At 54.0% G+C, this 23174-nt stretch overlaps 1 protein-coding gene across 1 annotated transcript in view; it reads right to left on the bottom strand.

The window, feature by feature from the left end:
- Window positions 1–20921, bottom strand: part of PADI2 (peptidyl arginine deiminase 2) — a 47391-nt gene extending 26470 nt beyond the window's left edge. The window contains exons 1-4 of the mRNA XM_061187062.1: window positions 20738–20921; window positions 7763–7946; window positions 6706–6778; window positions 140–201 (exon numbers count right to left, since the gene is read on the bottom strand). Of these exons, the coding sequence (XP_061043045.1) occupies window positions 140–201; window positions 6706–6778; window positions 7763–7946; window positions 20738–20829 (411 nt within the window). The 5' untranslated portion in view covers window positions 20830–20921. The remainder of the gene's footprint in view (window positions 1–139; window positions 202–6705; window positions 6779–7762; window positions 7947–20737) is intronic.
- Window positions 20922–23174: the final 2253 nt, after the last annotated feature.

The raw sequence follows: 23174 nt of genomic DNA, 5'->3' as shown, positions 1-23174 counted from the left end.
TGTGTCTGGGAACCTGTCTCCTCATCTGTAAAATGACAGTTGTTGAAGCTTGCTGGGAGGACCACGGCTGCCTGCAGGACCCAGCCTGGGGCTCTGGCCCCGGAAGCACCCCGTTCAGTCTGCCCTTGTAGTGAGGTACCTTTCTTGGGTTGTTCTTTTCCACCACGCCGTCCCGGTCTGCATCCACATCCAGGGAGATCTCTGGGGACAGACACATGGGTGAGTTGCTGAGCCTGCCAGACTGGGTGGGGCTGGGACAGGAGGAAGATTAGGGTGGGATTAGGGTGCAGGTCACCCATTTGCTTGGTTCCCAGAAGGGGAGTGCCTTGCTGAGGGCATCTTAGCCAACCCCTTACCTCAACACCCCACTGCCGGATGGAAACACGAGCAGATACTGTGTAGACTGCGCAGCTCTTGGAGGGGCTGCCAGGTGGGTCAGGGATCTCTCACCCTTTTACTGTTCCTCAGTCAATTCTGGGTGGTGGACAGGATGAGCCTCATTGGACAGATTTGGGAGCCTCGGTTCAGAGAGGCCAAGTCACATGCCCAGGGGCACACAGGCCGCATTAGCAGAACTGAAGCACACACTGCGTCTGGTCTGAATCGAAGCTCATATTTTGAAAACTTTCATAAGATTCCCTACCTGCCTTTCCTACTCTGCCCTAGGCGTGTGTGCACACGTGCATGTGTGTGCGTTTCTCTCCCAGAACTCCTGGTGGTCTAGGGCCCACCTCTAAGGACTGAGGGTTTTACTTTGGGTGGGAAACTGGGTCTTCAACCCCTCTTGATCTGAGGGTGCCCAAGAGGCCAGGCCGCCAGATAGAGGATCCAGAGCAGGGTCCCTGTTTATCCTTTCTCTTGGGGGAGGGACCTTCTCTATCCCTCGGCCTGCTGTGGGGACCTTGTGGGGCAGTGAAATGAGCCCAAGGTTTAGTACCAGACGGTGCTGGGCTTCAACCTTGGTTCTCTGCTTATAAGCTGTGTGGCTTTGGGCAGGTTAGACAGCTTCTCTGAGCCCCAGTTTCTTTATCTGAAAAACGGGGCCCTTTCCAGTTAGATGAGTTGCCCTAATTGCAATGGTGGGCACTACTGCCATTTTGAGCCGGATTTTTCTTGTCGTTGCTGCGGGAGCCGCCCTATGCACTGTGGGGTGTTCAGCAGCATCCCTGGCCTCTGCCCCCTGGATGCCAGTAACACCCCCCAGCTATGACAACCAAAATGTCTCCAGATATTGCCAAGTGTCCTTTGGAAGGCAATATGGCCCCCTGAGTTACAGACCGACAGGGCGGGGCAGGGGAGTTGTTGGGAAGGTGATGGGCAGAATGAGATAAGCTGGGTTCAGGCCCCCGAACTGCCCAGAGGGCTCGGCCTCATGCTGAGCATGACTTGGACGGAGGTAGGAGTTGAGTGGGAATGAATGGATTCCTGGGCAGTCCCCTTGGCAGGCGTGCTCTCTCCCTGAAGAGGCAGAAACATCTCCTCTCTCTCTCCTAAGTCGGGGGATTATATTCGGGGCCTCCCTTTGCCCACAGCCCGATTCCCTCTTAACCCTGATTGTGGCTCTTCTGGGTCTTGAAGGAGGTAGGAGTGGGGGGGCTTTAAGGGCACCTGGTCCTTGGAGAGGCAGCACTTCCCACCTCTGCAGCCCCACTGACAGATGCTACAGGAAATAGTTATATAAACTCCTCCCATTGATCCCATTCACGCAGCAAATCACCGTTGAGCATCTACTGTGTTCCAGGCACCACACAAGTCATGGGGACCAGTGGTGGGCAATCAGGGCCCCGTGCCTGCTCCCAAGAAGCCCCCAGTCCTATGAGATAAATATTATTGTTCCCATTTTACAGGTGAGCAAACCGAGACTTGGAGACGTCACCTGTCAGCAAATTGGGCTGATGAGCTGGGAGGCTGGTGCAGGATAAGAATTCTAGGGAGAAAGCCAAGAAGGTGGCACCACCAGCTACTGTTAAAGAGGCTGAAGGCTCAGATGGAGGAACAATATTGATTTTGGCTCCCAGACCTTCATGAACTTTCCAGGGGGACACTCCCTAGGGAACGCTGCCTTTTGGGGAGGCTGGCTTCCTGAAGCTCCTGCCTGGGGACCAGCTGCAGACCCAGTCTCCTCCAGGAATCACGCTTTTCTTTTCAAGATAACAATCTCTCCTGCACGTATAGTTCTTTGTGGACGGTACAGCACTTCCCATGCGTGTTTTCCCTTCAATTGCCCCCCTCTCCACCCAGCCACCCGTACCATACAGATGAGGAAACAGAGGCACCCAGCAGGGCACTGACCATGAGGTCCCTAGAGAGTGCAGAGCCAGGGGTCCCACTCGGGTCTCTGACTCCAGACTTCTGCCTTTGGCCGTTCCCTCCACTGTCTGAGGCTGACGTCTACCCTGGGCTGTTTCCAAAACCCAAGCCTGCCTTTCAAGACAAGGACTTGCTCCCCTGAAGTTCAGGGAAGTTGGCCACCTCCCCACCCTGGCAGCCGTGTAGCTTTGGTCTCTAGGCTGCAAGGTGGTTCCACATCACGGATCCTGTGGTCCGTGAAAGCAGTGGGGCACAGGAGAGAAATTATGAAGCACTTCATTGTGCTTTACTTCATTACTTACTTTTTTTTTTGGCCGTGCAGTGCGGGTTGCGGCATCTTAGTTCCCTGACCAGGGATTAAACCCGGGCCATGGCAGTGAAAGTGCCAAGCCCCAACCACTGGACTGCCAGGGAATTCCCCACTATGAATTTCTTAAATTAAATTTTTAAAATCAATGTAATATTTGCACAGTGCAAAAAAAAAAAAAAAAAAAAAAAATCAAACTACCAAATAGCTTCTGAAAAAACCCAGGAGTTCCTTGCCCAGCCCGTCCCCTCACCTGCCTGAGGCAATCTCTATAATACCAAATAACATGTTTATTGCTCTTTCTTGGTTTATTAAATTCAGACAAGTTTCACTGACTTCCCATTATGAAATTCAGGCATTGCATAATGGGGCTCCCTTATCGCCCACCTCCCGACCTCCCACGGTGCTTGACACATTCTCTCTTATGACCCATGACCCAACTTCACAGTCAACTGGAATAGCTTCCTCTCCCCTCCACCCTCCCTCAGAAACCCCCTCAAGCTATAAGCCATTCCTCAAGGACTTCTCCCCTTCAAAGCTTCCCCCAATGTCCAATTTAACTAGATTCCAAGGGATGATCTTTGTGGGGATGGGAGCAGGGCTGGCATGGCCTGCGCAGGGCTCTGGCCTCCCGGGATGGCTCCGTCTTCCCCGGGGGAGGAGGGAGAGGACATCTGTTTCAGGGCCTCTGGGGTCCAGACATTTCCCAGAGGCTCTGAATCCTACCTCAGCCCCCCAGAATAGCCCCAAGGTGTCAGGTGGCACCTGTGGTGTGGGGCAGATCAACTGGAAATGTCACTGGGACTGGGTTCAAGGCAGTCTGCCCTGAGAATCAAAACACTGCCTCGGCTTTGACGCAGAGGCACAAGTGTTTTGGCGGGCTGCCGGTCCCCATGGACAGTGGCAGGGTGCCGGGCCTTCTTGCCTAACAGGGCAGCTTGGGGAGGAAGGATTCTCTTCCCCAACAGCCAACTAGGGCAGCTATCCTCAGCTCTCCGGAGGGGATGTAAGGAATGAGGGCCTTAGGCTGATGCTAAAAATTCTCAAGGCTCCTGTACGTGTACTGCTCTCATTGCCAGGACCACAGCAAAGAGGGTGAGATTATTCCTCCCTCCGTGATCCCTCCCCTCCCACCTTCCCCCTTAACCCGGAGGGCTTGGCAAATCAGCCCTAACTGGGGGCTCGGAGGCCCTCAGGGATCAATGAGTTCAAAACTCTCATTTTATAGCTGGGAAAAAGTGAGGTCTAGGGAATTCCCTGGGGGTCCAGTGGTTAGGACTTTGCACTTCCACTGCCGTGGGCCCGGGTTCGATCTCTCTTCGGGGAGCTAAGATCCTGCAAGCTGTGTGGTGCAGCCAAAAAAAAAAAAAAAAAAAAAAAAAAAGAGGTCTGGAGGGGGAGGGCATATCACAGGTTTTTGGCAGGACTGGGACCGAGACCCACAGTCTGATTTGGCCAAGGGCATCATAGTTTTGTTCTCGAATCCCAGGAGGAAGACTGAGGCACAGGAAGGTTCTTCAGCTTCACCCAGGCAGAGAGAAAATGGGCTGCCCTGAGAGGAAGGGGGAAAAGCAAAGAGCATCGACTGAGCACCTAGCCCACGCCAGGCCCTCGGGATGCACCATCCCACGGAACCCTTGTAAACACTGCGCAAGAGTGCACCGTGAATCACATTTTGCAGATGAGGAAACAGGCTCAGGGTGGTGGTCACAATGTGACTGGACGAGGCAGAGCCAGAACATTGTCCACTCTGAAGTCAGGGATTTTTTTGGCTCAGCGTGGACTCAGCACACAACTAGGGTGAGACAGACTCAGATACATCCTTGGGGGGCAGCCCCACCATCCTGGGACATTCAGAGCGTTCCTGCCTCTGAGGTGTTGCCCCTGCATGATGACGCAGGGCATGGGGCTCAAGGGCTCCTGGGGTAGATGCCTGAGGGAATATGGGACCCGGAGGGGTCAGATAGACCAGTGGGTCTCAAAAGAAACCCAATTTTCACTAGGATTGCTGGTGGAACAGGAAACACAAGTTCAATGGGGTGAGTTTTTCATAAAGCTTTATTTCTGCAATGTAAACGACTGTCTTTTGTTCTGAGATTATGCCCTGCCTACTTTTTAGGTGTTAAAATGTTAAAATGATGGTGATAATTGATGGTAATTGTTTTATTCCTGTCTTTTCTTTCTGGCCAAGTGTCAAAATGGTCAGGTTTACTATTTTTTGGTGGGGGGGGGGAAGAGGGGACATTTTATTGACCCATGGAACCTAAATATCTGGAACTTGTGGCAGTTAAAGAAATAATTGTTCAGTGAGAGCACAGCCTTGGAACCCCAGAAGGATGAGCCTGGTCATTCATCACGTGTGTATTTGGTATCTTCTGGAGTCTCATGCCTGCAGCACCCTGAGAGGCTTGCTCCGAGCACAAGCTTAGAGTCTTCTAGCAGAGCCCTGCCTCCTTACAGGGCACTATTTTGCCGTCCATCCTGAGTCTGCCGTGCCTTAGGGTGGAAGTCTCGTTAGTGGTGTCGTCAGCCCCTGGGCATCTCCCTTCTCTGCCAGGCCTCTGGCCACTGCCCTTCCTGCTAATGTCCTCAGGTGTCCTTGTCTCTGTGGGGTTAGGCTTCCTTAGGGACGGTCACCTGAGACAATCTGGGGGCACTGTGTGCCCGTGAGGTGGACACACGTGCCAGCCCTCAGCTGCGACTTGGGAGGCTTGGGTTTCATCTCCCAAGGCCCCCCGAGGTTGTCCTGAGGACCCCCTCACCCCCAAGGCCGGGTACTCACTCCCTCGGTGCGGAAAGAAGGGCAGGTGGCCAGCAGTCAAGCCCGTCTGGGAATAAGCTCAGAAGCAGGAGAGCACTGCTGTTGAGCCTATTTCAGTGGCTAAAGACACAGGGTTGGAGAAGGAGGGGCTGGCTTGGGAACTAGTTGTTTTGTGGGGGCAGTTCTGAGACCCCTGGAGGATGTGAGATAATTGAAATGGCGGGGTGTCCCACAAACCACTTTCAGGGTTTGTGGCCTCAGGCAACTTTTGTTTGTTTTACTTTTTTTAGGAGCCTTGATTTCTCTCATCTGTAAAATGGGGACAATACTAGTGTGTATTCTCAGAGTAGATGTAAGAATAGATTGAGATCATGACAGTAAACCACTTAGTACTGGAGCCTGGCACACTGTAGGTGCTCAGTAAATGCTACCTCCTCACCAAAGTCCCGGACGCAGAGCAGGTGTTCAGAAAATAGACATTGTTATTTTTAAAGCACTCAGCACATAGTTGACTCTCAGTAACTGGTAGTTCCCTCCCCCTGACATGTGGCCACTCTATCAATGTGAAACTGAGGCTGGATGGACAAAATGACCCACTGAAATGTCCCTCTGGCTTAAACATTATTTGATTTAAAATTTAAAAAAGTAATACCTCCACTGCAGAGGAGTCGAGTGAATGAAGCTTCTGAAGACCACATCCTATGTGCCCTGGCATCCAGGGCAGGGGAGTGCATTGCAAATGGAAAGAACCCAGGAGGGGAATGATCCTGAGTTCTGGACCCAACCTGCCAATGAGTTGCTGTGTGACTTTGAACAAGTTCCCTAACCTCTCTGGGCCTCAGTGTCCTTGTGAATCAAATGAAGGGCTTGGATTAGGTGAGTTAAGGACCCAGGCTGCATCTTTGTGTCCCTGGGCTGGGTCTGGGGAAGGCAAGTGTGTAGCTTGGATTGTTGAGGACAGCACAGGTTTTGTAGACAGGCCATTCCCTTCACTATGAGAGGCAAGCTCTTCTCCAGGCTGCAGGGGAGAGGCGGGAGAGGAACAGACTTTGCTCTTTCTCCTCCATGGCCCCCAGAGCCTGTGATGGGGACCCTGACATTGGGGTGAGTCGCTGGCAGGCCAAGGCATGCCTCCTCCTGCAGCATCCCCACCCCAGGACAGAAGGGCCTGGGCACGTGTGGCATCACTTTTTGGGCCTGCATTATTCAGAGGAAGCTCTGAGTGCCAGGTCGGCAGCACTGAAAACAGCCCAAGTGCCGCTGAGAAGAGCAGCAATGCCAGCCCCTGGGGAACAAAGGCACCCAGGCCATAGCCACGTCAACTCACCAATGGCCGTGAGGAAGAGCCCAGCCTGGTCGATGGGGATGATCCCCTCCTCCTCATAGTAGTTGACGGTGACCTTGACAGGGAGGGGGCACATTGGGAGGGAGAGAAGAGCAGAGATCACAGATCACAGGCAGGAAGATCTGCAGTGACCACCTCCCTCCCTCACACCTCACAGCCTGTCAAGCTGACCCTCTCTAAACATCTGAACCCTCTCCTCCAGGAAGCACTCCTGGGTTGGTGGGCTGTTTCTCTCAGATTATCCAGCTAGATAGGGGATCCCCCTTTCTCAGAGTGCATCCAGGGTGCCGACCTGCCCCCTGGTGCATTCTGCTGCTTGTGGGGGTCCCACATCTGCCTTGGTGTGTGTCTAGCTGCCGCTAAGCAATGAGGCGGCTTAGGTTGCTCTTACTGGATAACGCCCAGCACCATCACTGACATGGGGCACACAGTGAAGTTCATAATTAGAGAACTTAGGGAAGAGAAAGTCTGGTCTCGGCTCCAGCACTTGGGCAAATCATTTTGCTGCGTGGGCGCTCAGCATTCCGTTTGATACACGATGAGACCAAGGATGTTTGTGGCTGTAACTTCCAATGATTCTAATAGTTTGTCATTCAGCAGCACACGATTTTGACTTGCCATGAAGTCATCATTCTATGACCTAACAACAGGCTGTCTAATACCATAGCCACTGGCTGGGGATGTTTATTGAGCACTTGAAGTGTAGCAAGTCCGAATTGAGATGTGCTACAGGTGTGAAATGCACAGCAGATTTAGACTTGATGTGAAAAAAGAAGGTAAGCTATCTTGTTAATATTTTTACATTGATATCATGTTGAAATGATAATATTTTGATGATGGAGTTAAGGAAAAAATATTATCAAAATTAAGTCCCCCGTTTCTTTTTGCTCTTTTAATGTGGTTGGTAGAAAACATAAAATGACGCGTGTGGCCCGCGTGCTGCTTCAATCAATAGCGCTGGTCCAGCCTGTCTTGATGCCAGCACCGTCGGTCCCCAGTTCCCGCGGCCCTCGCAGGGGCACCTCCCCGGCCACGGTACCTTGTCGCCGCTGGCCTCGGCGCTCGCCTGGCTCATGGTGAGCCGTAGCGTGGTGCTGGGCGACAGAGGCCAGCGCTGCTTGCCATTGGCGGCCACCTCCTCAGGCTGCCTGTCGCGCACCACCTCCACCTGCACGCGCTCCGAGTGCTTCAGGCTGAAGGTCTGGGCCCCAGCTGGGGCCGCGCTGTAGGGAGAGAGGAGGGCGGTCACGGGGATCCCTGGGCAGGCGGGACAAGGGGCTTCAGGAGAAGACTCCTAGGGGGACGAGGCTGCAGGGACACGCCCAGGCTGCCTGGTCTCCCTAGGGACCCAGCTGTACTGTAATCACCTGGTAGTGAAGAGGGCACTTGTTAAAAATACAGATTCCTGGGGCTTCCCTGGTGGCGCAGTGGTTGAGAATCTGCCTGCCAGTGCAGGGGACACGGGTTCGAGCCCTGGTCTGGGAAGATCCCACATGCCGCGGAACAGCTGGGCCCGTGAGCCACAATTACTGAGCCTGTGCGTCTGGAGCCTGTGCTCCGCAACAAGAGAGGCCGCGATAGTGAGAGGCCCGCGCATCGCGATGAAGAGTGGCCCCCGCTTGCCACAACTAGAGAAAGCCCTCGCACAGAAACGAAGACCCAACACAGTCATAAAAAAAAAAAAAAAAAAAATCTTTGAAAAAATACAGATTCCTTAAGTGGGGCAAGGGATAAATTAGGAATTTGGGATTAACCGCTACACAGTACTATATGTAAAGTAAATAAACAACAAGGACTTACTGTATAGCACAGGGAACTATATTCAATATCTTGTAATAAGCTATAATGGAAAAGAATCTGAAAAAGACTATATATACACATATATGTGTATATATAACTGATATGACTGAATCACTTTGCTGTACACCTGAAACATAGTAAATTGACGGTACTTTAAAAAAAATCACTGTATTCTAATTAAAACATCTTTTGGCCTAAAAAAAAAAAATTACCGATTCCTTGGGCCAATCTTGTACCCACTGAGTCAGAATGTTCCAGGGTGGGGCCTGAATTCTTAACACGCTTCCTCGTGTTTCTGACAGGCAACCAGCTTGGGGAGCCACCTGACACTGTATGGGTGGGGGTCTGAGGCTCAGACAGAGGAATGAGTTTGCTCCAAAGACAGTGCCAGGCCTAGAACCCTGTCTCCCAACCCCTGTCCAGCGTCTGAGCTGAAGGCCAGGAGACCTCGGCTGATAGTGAGGAGGCAGGTGTCAAAGCGCTGGGTTTGCACAGACAAGAAGTCTGGAACTCGGGTCTTAAAGGGGCAAGGGTGGGCTGGCTCTTTCACAAAGACCCCTACTTTCTGTCATAGCTTTCACAGCTTGGAATTCTCTCTGAGAGTCATTCCTTGGGGTTCTGGAGTGGTTTTCTATTGAAAGGGAAATAACTTCGGAATTCTTGAAAAGCCATCAAGATTTCAGGGCAGAAAACTAACTGGTTTGAGCTGCTTGCTATGGACTGAATGTTTGAGTCTTCCCAAATTCAGATGTTGAAGCCCTAACTCCCAATCCGATTGTAGTTGAAGATAGGGCTTTAGAAGATAATTAAGGTTAAATGAAGTCATGAGAGTAAGGTCCTAATCTGATAGGATTGGTCACCTTGTAAGAAGAGGCAGAGAGAGGGGAGGGAGAGAGAGAGAGAGGGAGAGACAGCGATCTCTCGTGCACCGAGGAAGGGCCATGTGAGCCCACAGCCAGAAGGCGGCTGGCTGCAAGCCAGGAAGAGAGTCCTCACCAGAACCCAACCATGCTGGTACCCTGATCTCAGACTTCCAGCCTCCAGAACTCTGAGAAATAAATTTTTGTTCTTAAGCCACCGAGCCTGTGGCGTTTTGTTTCGGCAGCTCAAGCAGATTAAGACACTGGCTTAAGGGGAGATAACAGGAAGGACAGGGAGATAGAGGAGGAAGGTACCCAGGGCTGACAGTTTTGCTAAATCTCCAGCCCCCTGTCTGAAGGTTCCTAAAGGCTGAAAAGGGCTCAGAGGGATTTAGGTGGATTCTCATGGGATTTGGGACTAAGATACAGGTACAAGTGTCTGCCTCAAAGGCACATCTGCTATTTTGAAGGTCTGGTGCTCCTGGGCTCCCGAAGAGTTCTCCACTGTGATCGGGCATCAGAATCATCAGGGGGTGCTGTTTAAATCTTCACTTTTTTGAAGGCTACAGATGTGTGGATCCCATTCCCAGAGAGTTTGGCTGGTATGCCTGAGGGGCAGCTGAAGCTGTAAACAGTGACCAGGGTTGAATGAGAGCTTTAGGCCAGTGGTTCTCAAAGTTCAGCAGCAGCAGCAGTGGCAGCAAAAGCATTACCTGGAGGGCTTGTCAAAACGTGGATTGCCTGGCCCCTTCTCAGCATTTCGGAAACTCAGTAGGTCTGGAGTGGGGCCTGAGAGTTTGCATTTCTACCACGTGTCCAGGAACTGCTGGTGCCGCCGGTCCAGGGGCCACACCTTGAGAACCACTGGTCTAGATGTGCAGCAACGCACTCTCGTGCTTAGAGCCCTGGGATGAGATGGCCAAGGCCCTGAGTGTGAGTTTGCAGAGGTCCCCAGGCAGGGTCTCTTCGATCCAGGCCATAGACTGTGGGAGTTACTGGCAAAGACCACTGGTCTCGGGCATTGGCAGGAGAGACCACTGGGCAATGGTCGGGGAGCCTGTGTCCAGGGCTGGGAAAGGAGCTTGTAAAAGAAGCTCCAGAACCACTCTGTTTCTTGTCTGTCCCCTTCTAAACTCCTCAGCCCATCATGGGGACACTGGTTGGCTGTGGTCTGCTGCCCTCCATTCACATCCATCAACAGGAGAGGCACAGAGTCTGGGTAGAAACCCTGGATTGGGAGCACATGTGCAAAAGATACGGGTTCAAGCCCAATTTTGCCGCTGACTTGCCGAGGGGGTCTTGAGTGTGTCCCTCGCACCTTTTGAGTGTCCACTTGCCGACCCATAAGATGCAGGACGACCGCCCATCCCTCCTGTCTCTCATTCTTCGGTGGGGGGGGGGGGTGCCTGCTTTTTGCCTCATGGTGTTACCACCAGGTGTCTGTCCTCCTCTGGATTGTAAGCCCCCCAGGGCAGGGTCTGGTCTCCTCCAGGGCCTAGCACAGGGCTGCCACATCACACATACTCAGCAAAGAGGGTGGAGCTGAGCAGGACAGAGGTGAACCTTTTAGAAGCTCCAGGCAGCAAATCCCAAACGGAGGTGTGGGTACCCATGTGAGCTGCTTTTAGGTGGCACATGGATGCACAATTTAAAAGAAGACTTATGTATTTATTAAATGTATTATCTTTTATGGCAATTGATAAAGGTTGGGCATTTATGGTAATCATATAAGATCTCCACTTAAAGTTATAACAAAAATAAGAGTTGGTTTAAAGAAAATTTTTAAGTTAATGGTACTAGAGGTAGAATATGCTTTTGGTAAAAATTATGGGAGTCTGGGCAGTTGTAGGCTCAGATCTAGGAAACATTCCCCTAGTGCAAGTCCTGGGTTTGACCGTCATCCTGCTGGTGGCCTTGGGCAAGGCGTTTGTCCTCTCTCAATTTCATCAAGTGTAAAATGAGAGAATGGGACCAGGTCAGAGGTGGCTGGAGTCTGGGGAGCACAGAGGGGGCAGGCCCGGACAAAGGGGTAGGGAGGAGGTGCTGAAAAGCTGGGGAGCTCTCTGCCAGATCCCCACCCTCCCTTTAAGCAGAGCCACATTATTTCATCTTGTCTTATATAATGGGTTTCTGCAAACAACTCTATTTAGAAAAAATTCCTTTATAAACTCACAGGGCAGGATAATCTTTAGGGCCCCGATTCTGACAATAGTGAGATATAAGTGATGCTTCCTGCCACCCTCATTCCTCTGAGCCAGTTAGAAACTAGAGGAGGCCGCAGAGGCTCAGGGGTTAACGCCCCACCCACACTGGAGCTCTGGAGCCTCACACCCTCCCACACCAGCACCAGTCCTGCTCTGAGCTGAGCAAACAGCTATTCTTCCAGCGGCCCTGGCAGAAGCAACAAAGGCATCTATTGTCCCCCGTGGCTCCTGCTGGCTGCCTCCCTCCCTCCCCAGGAAGAACCTCTCAGAATTCCCTGCAGAAACCCAGGAGCCAGGGGCTGCGGCCACCTTGATTGTCCCTGGAGGCTGCAGGGAGGGACCTAGGAAGTTACGGAGGGAAGTAGAGCAGGGATGGTGGTGTCCATGACCTCCTGCTTATGGGAAAGAGGCTAAAGATATGTAGATGGAAGGACAGGCTAGGACCACATCTGCACTGCCCCCCATAGCCCAGTACCCAGGATGTGACCATGCTCAATATATATTTTGGGAATAAATGAATGAACGGACCCACCCTTCTTGGTTTCCCAAACTGTATTACCAGTGTGATTAAAAAAAAAAAGAAATCAGGTTACTTGCCTGCTTGAAAATACTCAATGGCTCTTCAGTGTCTACCAAACAATAAATCCAAACTCTGTAGCCTGGTATTCGCTCAGCGGCATTTAGCCACCGCATCTCAACTGGACTCCCCAGCCTCACTTCCTGCAACTCCACCCACCCTCTCAACTCCCTGCATAGTTTCATCTCACCATGCATTTTGCATATGCTGTTCCATGAAAATTGATTTGTCTCCATCCATGTTTATTTCCCCTTGTGGCAGTTTATCTCCTTGAAGGTAGAGACTGGATTTTCTTTTTGTTTCAGCACCTGGCTTAGCACAGACACACGGTAAGTAAATGTTTGCTGCAGGAAGGGCTGGAAGAGGGGACTTGCTTATGTGGTCATTCATTCACTCAACATGTATTTATTGAGCACTTACTATGTGCCAGGCGTATACTAGGTCCAGGGGGTAGAGCAAAAAAGATAATATGTTCCCGGGGTCCATGGAGCAAATGTTCCAGTGGAAGAGAAAGACTTTTGATGGATTACACAATTACGTGATTACAGCTATGAAAATTGCTCTAAAGGAGAAGTATGGGGTTCCATGAAGCTCTGGCCTGGAGATCGAGAAAGGATTCCTGGAGGAAGTGGCACGTTTGAGTTGAGGTTTAAATTTTACACTCTAAACGATAGATAAGAATTAGTTAAATCAGTGGTTCTTAAATTCGAGTTGCATTGGCAACACCTGAAGAGCCTGTTAAAATACAGGTTGTCGGGCTACCCCCAGAGTTTCTGATTCAGCAGATGGGGGGGGGTGGGGGGGCCTGAGAAACTGCATTCCTCTTTTCCCCCCCAACTTTACTGAGGAAAAACTGACAAATAGAATTGTATGTATTTAAAGTGTATGACAGGATGATTTGATACACATATACAGTGGGAGGAAAGTGCGTTGCTAACAAGCTCCCAGGTGATGCTGCTGCTGCCGGTCCGGGGACCAGTGTGAGAACCGCTGAGTTTGGACAAAGTGAAGAGAGGAAGAGGAGCAGGGACTTCCAAGCAGCAAGGACAGCTTGGGTGATGGCCTGAGGTGGAAGTTAGCCCAGCATGTTCAACAAACTGGAAGGAGGTAAATGTGGCTGCAGTTTGGGAGCAAAGGGGAGGGAGAGTGGCGGGGGGAGAGGACCCAGATCATGGCCAGGAGCTGGCCATTCTCCTGCGGGCACCGAGGCTTCTGAGCAGGGGAGACGTGATCATTTTTGCACTGCAGGCAGATCCACCAGGGTGCAGGGTGGGCAATGGATTCAGGAGTCAACCAAAGGAACTTTGAGCAAGACTGGAAAGTAGTGTCAGATGTATTGATAGAAGAGGGATGTTCACTGTGCCTGGCCCAGGAGAATTCTGGGTGTTGTGACCTAATATCTGCTCAGCCCCACAAATGCTGTGTGGCCTCTAGGGAGCCAGTCAGCCTCTCTGGTCTTCGCTTAGTCAGTGTGGAGGGTCACCAGCTTGGTCTCGCAGGGCTGGGATGCTCACTCAGCCTGGGACTCGAGGGCAGGACGTGCCTGCTGCTCGCTGGCACCTGGCTCTCCCAGCTTGTCCGCCTGCCCTGGGCCTTGTTAACACCAGCGGGGCTTACTCCACAGCGAGCCCAGCTCCTGGCAGCCTGGGTGTAACACCCTGTCCTTGGGTCTTTGCAGGAATCTGAGGGGGTTTGTGGGTGCCAACCTGGCGTGCAACCCCATGGCGAGCACCCTCCAGGAGCCGCCTGGTGTGGTGGTGGCCGGAGGCCTGGGGTGGGTAGCTGGTCTGGACAGGGATGGGTGAAGACAAAACATGACTTTTGTCTTCAGCCAGCCTTCTTCTGTGCCTGGTAAGCTCAGCAGCCTCTCTCACTAGGCACTGGTGCCTCCAGCTGCCCAAGGTCCCTCTCCTGAGGGAAGAAACAATCTAATCTATGGTCACTCCCTCCGCAGACACCTTCAATGACTCCCTCCTGCCTGCAGAAGAAAGTTTAACACCTGAGCCTGGCATTCAAAGCCCCAGTTTAAATGTATCCGCCCTCTAGTCTTACACTCCAGGCTACAGAAACTATGCCCTTTCTGCCCCCACGTGTCCCGACTTTCTTGCCAGGTACACTTGCTCCTGCATGGCCTGTCCTGGTCACACTGTGAACCCCTGTCCACCCTTCAGCTAGGTTGCCACCTCCTCCAGGAAGTCTTCCCTGATCCTATCAGCCAGGACTCATCTCTCCCTCCCTTTGCTGGTGCTTCAAACAACACTTAACACTTGTTCAACATTTCTCTCCCATGAACGTTATAAACTTTCTGAGGCCATAGTTCATTATTATTTGTTTTAATAATATTATAATAAACCCAATACTAATTCCTGATAACCACTTACTGAGTGTTATGTACCAGGCACTGTTTCAAGCCCTTGGCTCACGTGACCTCAGTCCGTCCTTTCGATAACCCCCCGAGGCCTGTATTAATGTCATCCCATTTTACAGATGAGCATGTTGAGGCCCACAGAGGGCAAGCACTTGCTCTGAGTCTCAGGGACAGACTGAGATGGGCAGGGTGTGGGGTAAACTCAAGTGCTCTGAGCTCCGGGCCTGGTTGCTCCCTTCCTGGGAGAATATCCAGAGGTTACAGTCCTCCTTAAAGGTCCTCCAGGTAGGGACACCTGGCGGGGGAGGGGGACTGTCAGGCCTGGCTCAGGAGAGGATCAAATGAGAAGCCCCCTACTTATTTTGCACGTGGCGGTCAGAGGTCCAGAGAGGGGAGACCAAAGGCTGGCTTCCTGCCCTGGGCTCTTGGGTGAGTGACCAGGATAAGCAGGCTTGGGCCAGTCAAAGCCCCAGGCATGGGGTCGGGCCCGGCTGGGCAGGACAGAGCTGCCTCCGAAAACTGGCCTCCCCCAAAGTTGAGCAGGTGTGCCTGTCCAGCTGGGGGTGGGCACTGGGGTGAGCCCCTGCCACTGTGCTCAGGCCCTGTGGGTAGGGAGGGAAGGCTCTCAGGGACCCCAGCCGTGCAGGGGGCTGTGGGCTCGAACCGCAGGGTGCCAGGTGCTCCTTAGGACCCTGCCACTCCCCGGGAGCCAGCCTGACAGCCAGGCCCTGGAGCAGCTCCTGGCAGGGCTTCCTTTTTAGAGTGGAAGGCTCTGGGTGTTGTTCTAATTTATGGGGCCACCTAACCTGGCCTGACTGCCACCTACTGTCATTCTCTCAGGAGCAAGTGCTGCTCTGGCCAAACTCGGCCACATGCCCTTGACCTTCCACCGGCCTGTCCAATGGTATCCATCCCTTGAGGCTGGGGGTGGAGAGCCCAGTGACAGGCCAACGATAGGCCAGTTCACATGCATCCCGGGCCACAGCCATCCATCCATTCACCCAGCCAAGGAGCCCTTCAGTGACTTGAGGGCAGGAAGTTCACAGAAACAAAGAAGACAGCGAGCAGGAAGAGGATGTGCCTAAAACACGAGTCCTGGAAGGCGGCCCAACAGAGCGGTCAAGGGCCTGGTCTCCATACCACCACCATTTACCAGCTGTGTCATCTTGGACAAACATCCCTTACCTCAGTTTCCCCCAAAATAGTACCTAACTCATAAAGTTGTTGTGAGGTTTAAACACGTGTAAATTATTAAGTACACGTGAGATGCGTGTGCAAGGTGCCCAGAAGGCTGCCTGGTACAGAATAAGTTAGCTAGTAATAGTAATATTAAGTAAATAATAAGATCTGCAAAGATAAAAACAATAGTCATGAGGTAGGGAGTGACTGGGGCTTTGGGTCGGGCACTATGAAATGGGGGGGGGAGTCAAGAAAGCTGCTTGGGGGCTTCCTGGTGGCGCAGTGGTTGAGAATCTGCCTGCCAGTGCAGGGGACACAGGTTCGAGCCCTGGTCTGGGAAGATCCCACATGCCGCGGAGCAACTAGGCCCATAAGCCACAATTACTGAGCCTGCGCGTCTGGAGCCTGTGCTCCGCAACAAAAGAGGCCGCGATAGTGAGAGGCCAGTGCACCGCGATGAAGAGTGGCCCCCACTTGCCACAACTAGAGAAAGCCCTCGCACAGAAACGAAGACCCAACACAGCCATAAATAAATAAATTAATTAATTAAAAAAAAAAAAGAAAGCTGCTTGGAGGAGGTCACGTGAGCTGAGACTTGCCAGGCTCGCAGAGGTCTGGGGGACAGTGCTCCAGGCAGAGGGAACAGCGCCTGCAGAGGCCCTGAGGTGGGGATGAGGGGGGTGCATTCAAGGGCCAAGAGCATCCACAAAACCAACGTGGCCGGAGTGGAATGCGCGCAGGGGAGTCAGCAGGAGATGGGGTCAGTGAGGCGGGGCCTGGCACCCTACGGGAAGGCACCAAGTCCTCGTCGCTTCAGACTGGACTGCTGACCCTCCCTGGCCCTTGTCCTAAGGATACCTTCTAAAACACTCAGACCAACCAAGAGACAGAGAGAGGGGGTCTGAGTGAGTTGAGGGAGTGAGATGGGGATGAATTTAGATTCGGCAGGCTCTCCTCCAAGGCAGGATATGTAACTGCCCCATGCCCTGTTTTTCCAGCATTTTACTATGCTGACGTCTAGAAACTCCTGCCCTGGTACCCCCTTTCCTATCTTCTGCCAGAGAGTGATGGGCAAGACCCTGCCGGGAGAAATGGCTGGTTAGCCTCTGCCGTAGGGTATCTCAGAGAAAGGGGTACAGGATCACCCCTGCTTCCTATCTCATGGGCTCATCATGAGGTCAGATGTAACCAGGAGAAAGCCCTGGAGAGGCAAGAGATAGTTGATACCATCATCTCTGCTCTGAAGCTCCTGCAGACCTCAGGGTATGGGTCCTGACCTCTCTCCACCAGGGAGAAGGGGACACCTGCCCAATTGAGAACTCTCACGCCCCTGGACAGATGCATGAACCAGGGAGGGATAGGAGAAGTTGTCTGCACAGCCTAGTCTGTGGGAGAGTCGGGCAGAGTGCGATCACCCCATTAATTTACTCCGAGGCTGCCCCTTCTCCAATCCCTCCAGGCTCTGGGGGTGTCCGGCCGAGGTGAGCGGGGAGGGTGAAACCAACATGGGGGTGCCGCTCACTCAGTGCCCTCTCTCCAACTCCAAGCCAGAATCAGATGGGGACCCCGGCCAGCCCCAGTGGAGAAACGGCTGCCAGCTAAAGGGACCATCAGGGGAGATCGTGCGGACAAGGCGTACATGTGCCAGACCTAAGATAAGTACACTTCGGGGTGGTAGAAGGAAACAGCAAGTATCTTTAACAATGATCGCCAAGTAAATCTCTAGAAAAAAAAATCCTACTTCCTTTTTTCTGCGCATCTATTTATCGCTTGCCAGCACTCAGAATGTGCCTGGGTCAGGTCATCATCCCCAAAGGACCAGTTTTGATGGGAGAGGGAGGGTGACCCTTAGGGCCTGCTGAGGAAGGGGCAGGCGAGGCCCCTGCTGTGTGTCCGGAGGGGAAGGAGGGCGTGTGTACATCTCAGGAAAGGCGGCCCAGAGCCCTTGGGAAAAGGGGTGGGTGTTGAGGTCTCTTCACTCGCCTTTGTGACTCAGGAGTGAGGGGTCAAGACACCACTCCCTCACTAACTGGGCCCAGGGTCCACCAGACCTTGTCCCTTGGCGACTCCTTGGAGATTGGAGCCCCTGGGGGCGTCACGTGGGGTCTTGGGTCAGGACCTGTGTCTGGGTGGGGAAGGGCTCAGTGGGAAGTGGAGGGTCAGCTGGAAGTGGGTGAAGTCTCCGGGCGCAGTGGGCTCATGGCCTGGGTGGAGGGTGGGAGGGACACATACTGAGAGGTGCACCCAGTTCAACCTGCTAGTTTTAGGGTCACACAGGCTGGAGTGGAGATTCAGAGCCTGAGTTCTGACCCACACGGAACTAGACCTGAGTCCTGTGTGACATCAGGCAAATGGCTTCACCTCTCTGAGCCTCACTTTCCTCATCTACAAAATGGGATGATCCTAGCACAGCCTCCAAGGTCTGTGGAGAGGAAGAGAGGAGATAATGCATTTGGTCTGTGAGTGCTCACTAACATCTCCTGCTATTAATACTGACAGTTGCTCTCACCACTACAGCTATCAGGAGTAACAATGGCCCAGTCTCCTTAGTTTCAGAAGGGGCTTCTGTCCACTAGACCAGTGGTTCTCAACTGGAGGTGACTTGGTCCGCCACGGACTGCTGGCATTGTCACAACTGGGGAGTTGCTACTGGCATCCAGGGGTTAGAAGCCAGGGATGCTGCTAAACATCCTACAATGCACAGGACAGCCCGTGGCGACAAAGATTTATCCAGCCCCAAATGAGGTAGTGCCGAGGTTAAGAAGCTCTGCTCTAGACCTGCACTGTTCAGCACATACAGTGGCCACCAGCTACCTGTGGCTATCGAGCGCCTGAAATGCAGTTAGCCCACATAGAGATGTGCTGTAAATATAAAACACACATTGAATTTCAAACACTTAGCAAGAAAAAGAGGATGTAAACTAGCTCATTAATAATTTTTATATTGATTACATATTGAAATGCTAATATTTGGGATATATTAGGTTAAATAAAATATATATTATTATAACTAACTTTACCTGCTTATTTTAACCTTAAAAATGTGGCTACTAGAAAATTAAAAATTACACATGTGGCTCTATTTGTGGCTTGCATTCTATTTCTGCTGGACAGCGCTGGTCTAGACTGTACTGCTTCTCTTGGGGGTGGCGGAGAGTCTTAGGTGAAGTGCAGGTGGGAGGTGAGGGTCGCTGGGGCTGCGGCTGGTTTCTTGAGAAAGGACAAAGGGGATTGTCACACGTCTGCCCCCTGCCAGAGGAAGGATGAGTCCACATCTCCCCTGCTCCCTGCCCCTACATGGGGTGGGCCTCTCTCTGCCAGGACAGAGGGCGGGCAGGGCGCCTGAGCCTGAACCCCTTCTTTACTCCCCACCCCTCAATGGAGGCACCATGCCAGCCTTTCAGGCTGCACTAAAAGTGCCCCAGTGAACAAACAGGCGGGTATGGTGACAGCTGAGGCTTAGAGACCTGAGCGTCCTGGCTCCCGTCCCACTCCCTGGCAGTGCCTAGTTAGGACTGGGGGGGTGGAGAAGGGAGGGGAGCGCTCCCAGGCCACTGAGGCCTGGACCACACTCCACTTTTGTGTTACGACCTTCAGAAACCACCCCTGAGGTTTACATGTGGACAACTGAAGCCAGGGACCAATGAATGGAGAGGGTCCCTGGTCTGCATGGTGACCGAGCCCTTTGCTCTCAGGGAAGACCAGTGCCTGATGAGGAAGAAGCTAGAGACTGGCCAGCAGGGCCGCCAGGGCCACTGGAGGTGACAGAGAGAATGGGCTGGGGAGGATGTGTGGGAAGACACAGGGATGGGGTTTGGGGTGGGGGCGGCCTGAGCAAGGCAGGGCGCTCCAGATGACAGAATGATTTGGGAGCAGTAAGCCACTTTGGCACTTCCAGCTTAGCTCAAGGCGCAGAGAGGTTCAGGGGACTTGCCCAAGGGTATCAGCATGCGGTCCCCACCCCTGGGTCCTGCATGCTCCCTCCTCTCAGCACTGACCCCTCCCACGCTAGCAATGGGGAACATTTCAAATGCTTGGAACAGAGGGCTGCAGGATCCCACCCTGGACTCTCCACCCCTGCATTCACACCAGCCACACCTTCGCAAGGCCTGCCCCATGCATGGTGGGGAGACGGGTTATTGCACTTGGCTGCTTCCTGGGGGCTGGGGGTAGCGGGGGGGCCCTGACTTCAATTCCCCCACCCCAGGTCCTGCTGTCTCAGAAATCCTGCACCCCACCAGAGTTCGTGGACAGGAGAACAGGGCCAGGGGGAACAGCATCCTGAACAGGAGAGCGTTTCTGACAAAGACTCCACCTCCACACCCTCAGTCTGGTGGAACAAGGTCCCTCCCCGACCCCAGGGTGAAGTCAGGGGAAGGCATCTGGGGACAGGGAGCTCATGGCCAGTGCCTGGCGACAGGCAATCACCAGCAACCCCCACAGGGCGAAACTGGAGACTAGGCAACCCCTAGGGTCAGATGCCGCCCCTGGGCAGCTCCCCTCTGGCCCTGCCCCAGCCCCTGGCAAATCCTGGAGGAAGCTCAGCTGATCTGGGAGTGGAGGGAGGGGCTGGGCTGAGGCGGGTGGTGAGCCAGGAGGGTCTGAGGGCGTAAGGGAGGTGCTGAGGGGAGAGCGGGGAAGGGAAAGAGGAGAGGATGCTGGGGAAGCTGAGCGGGTGCTGAGGTCGTCCTGGGAGAGGGGCTGGAGAGGGGCAGGCGGTGGGAAGACTGGGGTGAAGGGGCTGGCGCCTGGAAAGGAGTAGTAAGGGTGCTGGGGCTGTGTCAGGGTGTCTGGGAGGGTCTCCGGATTCCGGGGAGGCTGACACAAAGTTTAGGGGCTGTCAGGTTTCTGGGCAAGGTTCTCAGGATTTCTGGGCGCGGGGGCGTCGGATGAGGGCCGACTCGGGCTGGAGGCAGGCTGTCCGTGTCCCCGAGTCTGGCGAGGGTCTCAGGATTTCTTGGGCCCAGATTTCGGGCCGAGCCCGGAGTCGGAGGGGGTCTTGGGCCGGCGCGGTGGCCCGGCTCACCTGTAGACATCGGTCCAGAGGTGCGTGCCCAGCACATACACTGCCTCCACGCGGCTCCCGTACTGCAGCCGCACCGTCCGCTCGCGTAGCATCTTCTCCGTAGTGCCCGGCCCCTCGCCCGTCCTCTCTCGTCTGGGTCCGCCTGGAGCACCTGCCGCAGGTGACCCCTCCAGCAATCCGCAAGCGCTGCGGCCGCCGCGCTCCGCCTTTATCCTGCCGCCGGTGGGCGGAGCGGCCCGTCGGCCTCCTCTCGCAGTGGGCTGTGGGCCCGTCCGTCAAGCGTGGCCACGCCCTCCACAACTCTTCCTGTGGGGGCCCCACCCCCAGGCCCCCCCAGCCCTCCCCCTCCCCCCACCCCAGGCCCCCCAGCCCCCGCCCCATGGTCTGGGTGATGTCAGCAGTTGCCAATTTCCTCCTTTCACTGGTTGATTTGCTCGTTCTTTCATTCAACATACTTTCAGTGGGCCCCCAGCTGGCCGGCGCCAGGACACAGGGCCAGCCACCCCTCCGGGCGCCCCCCGGCCCTGCGGGGCAGATAATGCAAATGTGGAGATGTCATAGGGGCGGGGACAGGAGGCGGTGGCCCAGAGCGAGTGGATGCGCTAAACCAGCCCAGGGTCCCGGACCTGAGCCTTCTTAAAGGAGGGGTTTGCAAACTAAGGGGAACGGAGGAGAGGGAGCTTCCTGACCAAACTGGGAAACCAGATGCAGCCTGCCCCCTCTCCCCCTTAGCCCCCCAACAATCAGATCAGTATTACAGAGGGAAACTGGGGAGAGGGGTGGGAGTGGGGAACTCAACAGCCTGCAGGGCCAGAATGCCAAGCCAAGGCACTGGTGGGTGGGTAATGGGAGCCTTGGCATGGCTTCCTCAGCGAGGAATGGTTGCCGGTGGAAGTGAAGGAGGCCATCTGGCTGCCCTGGATGGAGGTGCCCCTGGCCAGGGTCCAGGAAGACCCCTGCTGGGGCTGCTGAGAGCGCTGGAGAGAAGGGGATTGATCTGACCACTGTTGGTGGACTGAAATATTGATGTTCCAGTGGAGGGATAGTGAGGGGCACCGTTCTGGCCTGGGCCACTGGGCAAAGGAGGGTGCCCCTGCAGAGGTCAGTTTGTGTCTTGTGGAGGCTGAGGTTCAGGATGACACCCAGTGGGGGCCTGAAGCAGCCCCCACCGAATCCCAGACCCTTCCAGCTCTGAAGCCAAGCCAGGGCCTGTTCAGGTAATTCACATAAGACTGAGTGGTCCTTGGTAGAAGGGGCAGGAACTGAGGTGTTCCTGAGAGGGCAGAGGTTCTAAGAAGGACGTGGCAGGCTGGAGGGGATGCGTTTTTGGAAAGGGGGTAGGTCTGCTAGGGGGATGGGAACCCTGGGACGGGGTGCATCTGAATAAGAGGGTCGGGGCTCACAAGGGCTCAGGGCTGAGACACACCCAGACTCCTGACCCCAGCGGCCTCCTCGAGGCGGCCCAAATTAGGAGATGGCCAAGACCCCAGCTGTTCCTGGGTAGCCGGGACCTAGGAGGAATGTGGGTGGGGAAGGAGAAAGGCCTGAATCGGGCTAAGGGGGCACCTGTCCTCAAGGTGCACAGACCCAGGGAGACGCTGGTAGCTTTTGATAGGCTCCCGTGTCCGCTGAGTGCACCGTCCAATCAGGAGGCAGGGTGACCACCTGCCAAAGAGGTAAAAAACGTGTGCAGCTCAGAGCTGACTTTGAGGACCCCGAGGTGGGCTCTTGTCCCGGCATCCCTCTACCAGAATTACTTTTGAGCCCCTACTATGCGGCAGATACGGGGTGTATGCCAGGGTCCCCACCTTCCTGGACATCATAGAACACAGCACCCTCATTTTACCCACTGGGGCCCAGGGTTGGGGGAGAAGCACCGCACCCCGACCCGGGCCTGGGCAGGTCATCCGAGGAGCAGGGGAGTGATAACATCAGGCAGAGGTGGTGATTGCCAGGAGAGAGCGAATAACAGTGGGCCCTTAATGCATTCTTTCTGCATGCCAGGTGCTGTTCCAGCGGCACTTTTCATGCATTGGAATTAGATCATTATACCCTCCCAATAACCCCACCACTTTACAGATGAAGAAAGCGAGCCGCAAAAAGGTTCAAGAATTGGTCCTCGGTCTGGTCTCACAGCGCCTAAGAGCGACAGAGCCAGGATAGGAACTTGCAGGGGTGTGGTGGGAGGGTTGGGGGTGGACGGCAGGGGCAAAGCAGGTAAGAGCAGGGAAGGAATGTTGTCTCTTAATTGGCAGAAGAGGAATCCCAAGTTCTAATCCCAGCCTCGCCTTTGTGGAACCTTGGACAATTCACCCAGCCTGCCATTAGGAGCCTCATTTTCCTCATCTGTGAATGAAGTGATCTCTCCGCCCAGATGTAAGGATGACATGACATGAGACAATGTACGGAAAACACTAGCACAGTCTCTGGCACAGGC

The sequence above is a fragment of the Eubalaena glacialis genome, chromosome 3 (genome assembly GCF_028564815.1).
Source record: "Eubalaena glacialis isolate mEubGla1 chromosome 3, mEubGla1.1.hap2.+ XY, whole genome shotgun sequence".
Classification (NCBI taxonomy): Eukaryota; Metazoa; Chordata; class Mammalia; order Artiodactyla; family Balaenidae; genus Eubalaena; species Eubalaena glacialis.
The sequence above is the reverse complement of the archived record's forward strand: the minus strand, read 5'-3'. Positions and strand labels throughout refer to the sequence as shown.